At 37.4% G+C, this 10381-nt stretch overlaps 1 protein-coding gene across 1 annotated transcript; it reads left to right on the forward strand.

The window, feature by feature from the left end:
- The first annotated feature begins 6682 nt into the window (after window positions 1-6682).
- On the forward strand, window positions 6683-9627 carry LOC131615091 (BTB/POZ domain-containing protein POB1-like). Its single transcript, XM_058886596.1, has 6 exons — window positions 6683-6920; window positions 7577-7663; window positions 8013-8137; window positions 8218-8281; window positions 8382-8661; window positions 8805-9627. Exons 1-6 carry the CDS (start codon window positions 6683-6685, stop codon window positions 9625-9627), a joined length of 1617 nt encoding a protein of 538 aa, XP_058742579.1.
- The last annotated feature ends 754 nt before the right edge of the window (window positions 9628-10381 follow it).

Below are 10381 nucleotides of genomic sequence, written 5' to 3' on the forward strand. Positions count from 1 at the left end.
GCGCGCTAAGCGGGTTGTTTTTTATTGTTCTTAAGCCCCCAGACCGCGCTTAGCGCCAAAAACCCGCGCTAAGCGCCCAACTCTCTGCCAAACGGGTCAAAAATGCTTCCAGACCCCGCTTAGCGCGGTCAAGCCCGCTTAGCGCGCTCAACAGAACAGCAAATCTTGTTTTGGTCATATCTTGAGAACCGTAACTCCGATTTGCGCCCGGTTCGAAGCGTTGGAAAGCTTATTCCATGCTCTATCTAACAATGAACAAATTGCAACCAAATTGATGAATTTGATCATCCTTATTTTGAGCCTTGTCCGCCGATGAATTGGTAAAATCGCGTGTTCGCCGCCGTGTCTTCGACACTCTATTCCTCAAAGCTTCGAACACACATAAATACCTACAAAAAGACAACAAAACTATCAAACAGTATATATTTACATGAAAACGTAACAAAACACAAACGATACACATATGCACAAAAACGGGGAATTATTCAAACGGTATTAACAAAAAGTATCGATAAGTGCCACTATTTACAAACACAAAATAACTACATTTTGGCACTTAACAACTCTCCCCAACTTGAATTTGTTTGTCCTCAAACAAGGCCAAACACTCAAAGAATCAAAAGTAAAAATCAAAGAATCAAGAATCAACAAGATTTGGAAAGACAAAACAATTGTACGGTTCAAACAAAAACGTACCAACAAAGTAAATACTTACCACAATCCTACAACGACAACATGAGAATGAAACCAATCCTAAGTACAATAATCATACAAAACATTCTAAACAAAAACAAGCTCAATAATGAATCACGCCTAGCAAAAATTCATCGGTAGATGAAAAACACCGAAAGGTGAGGACTAATGACACTCACCCGACAACTTGCAAACAAAAGACAAAATTATGCATTCATCCAAAAATAGTATTGAAAACGCAACGACACGAATCAAAAGGGCTTTAAAGGTTGTAATGCGGCTCGGTTAACAAACAAGTGATAATTCCTAAAGCTAATCGAAACAAAAATTTGCCTAAACCTAAGGGAGTAATTACTTCCACAAAGTTCCAAACAAAGGAATTTCAATCAAACTTTCTTCTTCATCACATGTTTCACACCAAACCCAATACTTATTAGCACAATCTTATTCCCAACTCTTTTTGTTATTTTCTATTTCAAAATTCTTTCTCTTTTCTCTTTTTTCTTTCTTTTTCTTTTCTTTCTTTTTCACATTTTTTTCTTTTCTTTCCTCAACCTCACATCAATCACTACATAAACAAGCAAACATCCTCTCCCCAACTTGAATTCAACCACAATATAAAGTGAATACTCCCTACTTTCTAAGGCAAGGTAAAAATACAACTAAACATCATAGTTAAAGGTTCAAGAAAAACGATAATCAAAATCCATCAAAAAGGTGAACTATGTCTCAAGTTCAAAAACAAAATGGACAATGACAAAAAGGCTCAAAGGGGCTACGAATGGTCACACACTCACAAGGTAAATTGACATTTGGCTATGGTAGTTGTGCTCAAAATCAAACAAGTGCCTTGATCACTTTCGTGCATTCACAAAATCAATACAAACGACAGATTAAACATAATAATATCCAGTTAAAACAAGAAATGTCGATCACTCGCATATGTATACAATGGAAAGCCACCTCACATTTATGGTAAAAAGGGGAAACTAATGTGATTCAAGTCATGAGAAAGTTATGCATAAAGAATGAACAATATGAAAATTATACAAATGAAAAGTCTCCTAAACATGTTATGCTATAGAAAGCGATAAACGAGTACCTTGCTATGTACAAATTCGAACAATCATTACCGCACAATTGGCACGTTGAATCAATCAAAATTGAAGAATTACCAAATGCGACTTCAAGTAATCGAGCCAAAATTTGAGTCTAAACAACAACAAAAGAATTAAAATTATAACTATAAAATATATTACTATAAAGCCTTGGTGTAAGTGGGAAAAAAGGTGAGGCAAATGAATCATTAAAAAGAATTCATTGGCCAAAAGCTACAGACCGCGCTAAGCGCGGTCTAGCGCGCTAAGCGTGCTACACCAGGAAGAGAAAAACCAGTCCAGAAAACCAAAATTTCTAGTGCGGCCTCCACTTAACACCTACACAACTCATTTACAGAAAAATAAAACAGAAAATAAAATCGTTGGGGGGCCTCCCAACAAGCGCTCGTTTTACGTCGTTAACTCGACGCCTTTTATTGTTTCGCGAATGGTAAGAACTTCCCCGCGGTACGCCAGTGCTTTCGCCTCAAACGCCACCTAAAGAAAATGTCCTGCCCAAACACTTAACAAACGAATCAAAAGCAAAAGTATATATAAGTATGTGTAAAAACACAAATATACATAAAACACAATATTTACAAAATCCTTAATTGGTTAAACAAATTGAAAAGTGAATATTTAGAATTTACGAACTATCCGAGTTCAATTTGTTTAGCCAACTTCACCTTGCTAAATAGCAAAAGTAAAGAGGAACAAAATCAAACACACAAACATGTACAAGTATGAAAACATAAACATGTATAAATATACAAAAACACACAAGTAAGGGAATATGCACAAAATATACGATATGGACATATTTACGAAACTTAAAACAAAAAACCATCGCAATGCGATTAATCTCAAAACCAATCCCCGGCAACGGCGCCATTTTGTTGAAGCGGTAAAGCGGCAAGCAAAAAGTAATAGGTATTATTTATTACCGGGTGATATAGGTTATATCGTATCGTAGTCCACAGAGATTGGTGAGAAGAACTGCCGTTCGACTATCTCGCGTTCTAAGTTTCATGATTGGGTGCGGAAAGGTAAATGCGGGAAAAGTAAATAAAAGCAGATAAACAATCTCAATAGTCTAAGAGAAATAGTTATGGAATTGCATTTCGTTCTACCCGTCAAATACTTAAATCTGAAGATCTATCGCTCGACACTCACAATACGCATCAACATCACCGGGCATCACTCGAGATGCCACATCGGTGTCCATGTCTGCAACACCGACGAAAGCTCAACCGTACTATTCACATCAGCGATTTCTCCATCGACACAAACAACACGGAGGCATTAGACTCGATACCCACTACGATTGTTAGTCCTAAATCCATGTCTGCAACCCAGAAACTAACAGTTATCATTCCTAATCAAGATCTATGGTGTCCATGTCTGCAACAACACAAATCCAGAGCATTTAAGCAAAAAGATCAAGAACAACAACAATGATGATTTGTAAAGCGAATATATAAACGATCCCAAGATCCACAAATATAAATACAATAAGAGTAGAAACATACATACAACACCCACCATTGGAATGAAGCAAAGGGAAGAGAGAAGATGAGCCGGAAAGATCTCACCGGTACAATGAAATCGAGACAGATCCATGATCAATCCACATGATGTCGCACCCAATGGTGTTTCCTAAGCCTCTAAACTATCAAAATTGGACCAGAGCCACTCCATGGGGGAAATGGATGATAAAAAACCCTAAAAAAGTGTTTTTACAACATATATACAAGTCTGAAAGTCGCAGACCGCGCTAAGCGCGCCCAGCGCGCTAAGCGGGTTGTTTTTTATTGTTCTTAAGCCGCCAGACCGCGCTTAGCGCCAAAAACCCGCGCTAAGCGCCCAACTCTATGCCAAACGGGTCAAAAATGCTTCCAGACCCCGCTTAGCGCGATCAAGCCCGCTTAGCGCGCTCAACAGAACAGCAAATCTTGTTTTGGTCATATCTTGAGAACCGTAACTCCGATTTGCGCCCGGTTCGAAGCGTTGGAAAGCTTATTCCATGCTCTATCTAACAATGAACAAATTGCAACCAAATTGATGAATTTGATCATCCTTATTTTGAGCCTTGTCCGCCGATGAATTGGTAAAATCGCGTGTTCGCCGCCGTGTCTTCGACACTCTATTCCTCAAAGCTTCGAACACACATAAATACCTACAAAAAGACAACAAAACTATCAAACAGTATATATTTACATGAAAACGTAACAAAACACAAACGATACACATATGCACAAAAACGGGGAATTATTCAAACGGTATTAACAAAAAGTATCGATAAGTGCCACTATTTACAAACACAAAATAACTACATTTTGGCACTTAACATATGTAAAAAAGGTTATTTCGGAGATGCATCTCCGAAAATACCAAAAAAATTGATTTCGGAGATGCATCTCCGAAAACACCTGCGTTGTTCTATAAATTCAAAACAGCCTCCCCCTCTTTTCATTATACCCAAAACACAAAATTTTCAACACGATGGCTCGGGCGTCTTCTTCCCGTGAGGATGAGGAGGAGTTGGGAGTTGAGGGGGAGATACCTGATGTTCACCCTGAGCCCGACGAGGATGATGCGGAGGAGGAGGCCATTGAGTGGATGGTGGACAATTTGGGTATGTAGCCAAATATGATAGATTACGAGTGCAGAGCGACGAGTGGGCCGCATATCTGGTTCTCCAACTTGAAAGAACTTTATGAGAACCACTTGGTGGCGGCAGCGGAGTTCGAGGAGGCAGGTGACAGGCTTTTTGTTGAGTATCACTGTGGTTGCGCTATGCGGTGTTGGTTCATGTTCTTGATAGGCACTTCACTCCTTGTGGACAAAAGTGCAACCTACGTCGACATGACTTATCTCCGTTATTTTATTGATCTGACTATAATTCACAAGTGGAACTGGCGGGGTGCCATTTTGGTATACCTATACCAGAAGATGAATGAAGCCTCCAACTGGAGGACCAGACAGTTGACTGGCTCTTGCACACTCTTTAGGGTACGTTTCTTTTTTAATTATTTTACATTTAATTATGGTTCATATTTTTTAACATATTTTAGTATTTGTGTTTAAGGGTTGGATCATCTCATACTTCCACCGCGTCCACGACTTCGGCATTGATCTTGCGTACGATAACGCCATGCCCACGGCAGCACGATACGTCCTCCAGAGGGGGAATAACAAGGTGGGTCCATATCGCTTGTACCTCGACCGCACTGTTCACGATGACAACCATTGGACGCCCTTCCCTGATTACGATAATGTTGTCTCATTCGACCGCATCGCATTATATTCTGGAAGGTTAGCATGTGGGACCAACACCATGGTCAGGTATCTGCCGGAGTGGTGCATGAGGCAGTTTGTACGTGTGGAGATGATACCGAGGTCTCCGTTTGAGGCTGCTCTCGACACCGTTACCCGAGTGGGCCTCACTGCTATATTTGAGGATTGGGTGCATCATTTGGTGCCCGAGGAGTATCGGCGTTTGGTGGCCACCTAGAGTTGGCACTGTGTGGATGGTTATGTGACACTGTTTTATCGGGTGTCACATCCTTTGATGACACCCGATGCTCCCGGAGATCCACCTAGGCCAGCACATGAGGAGATCTTGGAGAACCAGCAGACCGAGGATGACCATGCCACTGATCTCCTACCGATATGCTATCGGATACATATGCTTGGTCAGGATGCATTGGACAGAGGTATCATTGAGCAGGGCGGTCCATAGGAAGTTGCCATTGTGGAGAGGATGGTCAGTGACGCGGCCGGTGTGACGGCGTATAGGAGGCAGAGGAGGTCCCAAGGAGTTAGGATTAGACATACTCAGTAGTAGTTGCCTATTTATGTTTTATTCATGACATTTTGTTGGGTTGTAATATTTTTACATTTTTGACTTATCTGAACAACTACCATTGATTAATATAGCCATATTTATTATAGTTTACGTGTTATTTGATTCTATTTTGCAATTTTGCCGATTAATGTAAAATATGGGATTAATCATTGTTTTGTAAAGAAAAAGTAAAACTCATAGCATATTTCGGAGATGCATCTCCGAGACTGGTCAAAGGGTATTTTCGGAGATGCATCTCTGAAATAATTGAAAATGTGAAAATTGGTGTTTTCGTAGATGTATCTCCGAAGTAAAAGTGTATTTTGAGATTTTTGGCAGGGTCCTCACCCCATGGCCATGGGGTCTATAAAGAAATTGTTCTTCTTAATAAGAATTTAAAAACAATAAGAAAAATACTATTGGATTTAGTATTTGGACATTGGCCCAATTGCAGATGAAATTCGAAATTAATCGGTACAGTTACTCAAACCCGTTTCAACCTGAATTCAAAAAAACTAAAAGTTTAATGGATCGGAATTGAGCCTATATATGTCACTCGAGTATTGGGCCGGATTGAAGTTTTGGACCCAAACCGACTCGAACCGATGTCCACCCCTACTACATACCATGTATATTGCCATATTTAGTTATACACAATTAGAATATAACATTAAAAGAAAAAACAAAATTAAATTAGAACATAGAAATTTAGTTATGTGAGTTGGTGTATAGTGTACAAATTCGAAGGATTCTAAGAAATAAAAATGGAAAAAAGAACTACTATCCTTATTTGTATTATCCAAAATTGTTAGAAATCTTCAAAATAGCATAAAAATAAAAATGGAAAATAACAAATACCTTATACGTAGAAATACTTTATAACAATGGTTTAATTCGCTGTATATGAATAAATGCATGCAATTGCCCTCTCATTCTCATGTATATATATATATCCCATTCTCATAGTTTAGAATTATATCTTTTGCCACTCATTTTCGTTGTTCTTCTTTACGAGAAATTTCTCTGTCCTTTTATCAATCACAATATGAGCACTATCAACAACAACACCAATTTAATTGTGATGGACGAGTCTAGAAACAGAGATTTTGAAGATGCCGATTTAAGTTTTGTCTTCAATGATTCTAATTTTTCGGACAGAATCATTCAACTTAAAATCATGAAGGATGATATTGAAGTTTTCCCCAATATCAAGAATGGTTCCACAAGTGCTGATCGTACTAGCCTCGACGAAAGAAGAAAGGAGGACTTACTGAAAGAAAATGGTATACGCTAGTATTTTTCTCAAAACCCTTCTTTTAAAAAAAAAATGAAAAGTGTCTGAATATATAATTTGAGTGGTGTTCATTTCTTATGTCTGGGTTAAATATATTTTTATTTGTTTCATCATTTAGAGTTGGTACCATGCTTTGAACTAGGTGTTATTGTGATTTAATTAGTGTACGAGTTGAAATTTAAAACTCATATCAAATGAACCACGTTAAGGTCTACACAAACTGAAAAGGAATTTTTTTTCTATGTTAAATGAATGCAATCATACTTCAATGTGTTTTTCTAAAGGTGTTGTGTTTTTCTAAAGGTGTTGAATTGTTTAGGGTTACTAAGGCACAAAATTTTCAATAATACAATACTGAATTTAATGGTGGGTATACAGGGGTCGTAAAAATCGTATGTTGATTAATACTCGATTTTGAGGGGTCTGTTCATTGATTTTCAAATTTTGTCTACTGTCAAGTCATGAGCAATATTTTATTATGAGTTAAGTCTAAATATATTTCAATAGTGAATCCTTGTGATTGAGTTAAATATTATACTTTTTTGCATCATTATGATAGGAGAGAGCAATGATAAAAACTTGATTTTGTGCATAGGTTATACTTTTTGCATCTTCATAACATATGTTCTCTTCTGTTTTTGGTAGCAAATTTGTTATTGGACAAAGCTGATGTAGATGATGGTGTGCTGAGTGAGCCTCAAAAGGATGCAAATGTTGAAGTGCCCGCAATTGGTACTTAGATAACTTACAAAAATCATATCGTTTGTGATTTTTATTTTATTTTAAGAAATACCACAGTTCAAGTCATGAACGCAACATCTTACCGTTGGTTTGACAATGTTTATCAGAATTTTAATTTTTTTTACATTAATTGTGATGAATGATAATCTTCTTGATACATGGAGCACAATCTAGAAGTAATTGTGAATCGTGTCGGTACATTGATTGAATTGCTTATGTAGCAACACAGTCTTAAGCTTAAAAACATGTTTCTTTTGCTTGCAAGCTAAACACATCGTTTCAATGAATGTTAAGTTTTCAGTTCTACTCACTGGTTAGAGTTGGGTTATTATTAATATAGGTGATGAGGTTGGCAATGCTGATGTGACTGCAAATTTTCATATGGACTACTCTGCAGTCGTTAAAGAGAAGACATTGTATGTCAGCTCCTCCATCCTAGCCGAGAAGAGCTCGTTCTTCTACAAGGTAGACGTCTCTTCTTTATTTGTTAGATTTGAATATTTTTGAAAAATATTGTTTGCTTAATTATGTGTATTATTTTGCAGCTATTTTCTAATAGGATGAAGGAGTCCAAGCAGGCGCACATCACCGTAAGAATCACTGCATCTGGTATAAACATATATAAAAAGCTTTTTAGATTATTTTCTTATTCAGATATGTTTTTTCCAATAGTTTGGTTTCTAATGTTGATATATTTTTCATGTTTTAGAGGAAGCTCCATTCATGGAGCTTTTAAAATTTATGTACAATGATTCTCTATACGTGACCTCACCACCTAGATTGATGGATATCTTGATGGCGGCGGACAAGTTTGGGGTGGCGTCCTGCATGAGATATTGCATCCGAATATTGCTAAACATCCCCATTACACTAGAGGCTGCGTTGCTTTACCTAGATCTTCCTCATAGTTTCCTAATGACTGAAGTTGTTTGGCCATTGGCTATAGCAGCAAAAAAGTATCTTGTTGCTCGTTACAAGGATGTCACAAAGTATGTTTTTTAATTTATCTTAGTTTAAATACTTTTTTTAAAATATGTTACAGATGATTTTTGGGACATGGTTGATATATTTATAATTGTGTACTAAATCATCGCTGATTTTTTTAACGTTAATAAATTTTATTATTGAACAGACATCAGGAGGAGTTGATGAGATTGCCACTTGCTGGGATCATGGCATTACTATCCAGCGATGAGCTGCAGGTCGCATCTGAGGATGTACTATATGACTTTGTGGTGATGTGGGCTCAAACCCAATACCCTAGTCTGGAAGAGAGGAGAGAAATTCTAAGAGAAAAGCTTATCCCCTTCATCCGCTTCCCATACATGACCTTCCGCAAGCTGAAGATGATCCGCAGTTGCAATGACTTTGAAGATGAAGTCACTTCTAAGCTAGTATTAGATGCCTTATATTTCAAGGTTGATGGGCCACAGCAGAACCGAATACTAGCGGCGGAATCGGCTTCCACTAGTCGTTTCTTCATTGAGCGGTCATACAAGTACCACCCTATTAAAGTTGTGGAATTTGAACATCCACAACAACAATGTGTGGTATATTTAGACCTAAGGCGGGAGGAGTGCTCCAACTTGTTCCCCTCTGGCCAAGTCTGTTCACGACCCTTCCATTTAGGCGGTCATGGGTTTTTCTTGTCAGCGCATTGCAATATGGACCCGCAGAGCTCCTACCATTGCTTCGGCTTGTGCTTTGGCATGTATGAGAATGACTCTACGAACTTCAGTGTTGACTATGAATTTGATGTTCGATCGAGGCCAACCTTAGAATATATTTGCAAATTTAAAGGAAACTTTATATTTACCGGGGGAAGAGAAGCAGTCGGTTTCAAGAATTTTTTTTCCGCACCATGGACATCTTTCATGGAGGAGGACAACCTCTACTTTATTAATGATGTTCTCTATCTTAAAGTAGAGCTAACAGTGAGAAACTTGTTGGATTAGTCTTATAAATTTGCAGTTCTGATATTTTGTAGCACTTTTTTTCTATTTCCCTTCAACCCTCTGAAATAAGTGATTTTTGTTCTATCAAGTAAATTTTATTCAGAGTTTAGTGTGATTCTTTTTTTTGTGACTAAAAACGACATTCATTCTTTCAAATTGAGAGAATACATCGAATAATACAAATTCCAAATCGCTATAAACTGAAAAGGATGATTTTACAAAAAAACACACAACACTCACGTTCATAGAATATAACAGAAAAATGCCTACAAATTTGACAAATCCTAGACATATGACAAAATTGAATTGCTCGGAATATCCATGTCTTCGAGTATACACCATTGACGACGTCAAAATTATTGATTGAATATGCACCAAATCGAAACTAATTTGTCAATCTGAACCGAGCAAACACTGCACTAAGATGGGAAAACAAAATAACATTACAATATGACGTCAACCAACACAATGTCACACTAAGACGATGAAATCACGAAGAAAAAAATATTTGAAATCACTTATTTGAATAAAAAAGAAATAAAAAAGAATTTAGAGGGGTATTTTATATCAAAAATTGACCCTAAAATCTCCCCTCTTTAATGGATGAAAATAAGAGAAAACGAGGGTTGAAGAAAGAAGGGAAGAGGTTTGTGAATGATGATGTATAGTTAATAAAATAGACAATTTAGAGTGATTCTTTAAAATATCGCAAAAGTTACTTTTGAAGACATGGGTTAGAGAGTCCTGATCAACA

The sequence above is a fragment of the Vicia villosa genome, linkage group LG6 (assembly GCF_029867415.1).
Source record: "Vicia villosa cultivar HV-30 ecotype Madison, WI linkage group LG6, Vvil1.0, whole genome shotgun sequence".
In the NCBI taxonomy this organism is placed as follows: Eukaryota; Viridiplantae; Streptophyta; class Magnoliopsida; order Fabales; family Fabaceae; genus Vicia; species Vicia villosa.

Excerpts from the sequence above, each read along its gene's own strand:
- LOC131615091 (XM_058886596.1), top strand. The coding sequence starts at position 6,683 with ATGAGCACTATCAACAACAACACCAATTTAATTGTGATGGACGAGTCT. Across the intron at positions 8,138-8,217 it reads AGAGCTCGTTCTTCTACAAG|CTATTTTCTAATAGGATGAA; the intron begins GTAGACGTCTCT and ends ATTATTTTGCAG. Across the intron at positions 8,282-8,381 it reads CGTAAGAATCACTGCATCTG|AGGAAGCTCCATTCATGGAG; the intron begins GTATAAACATAT and ends TTCATGTTTTAG.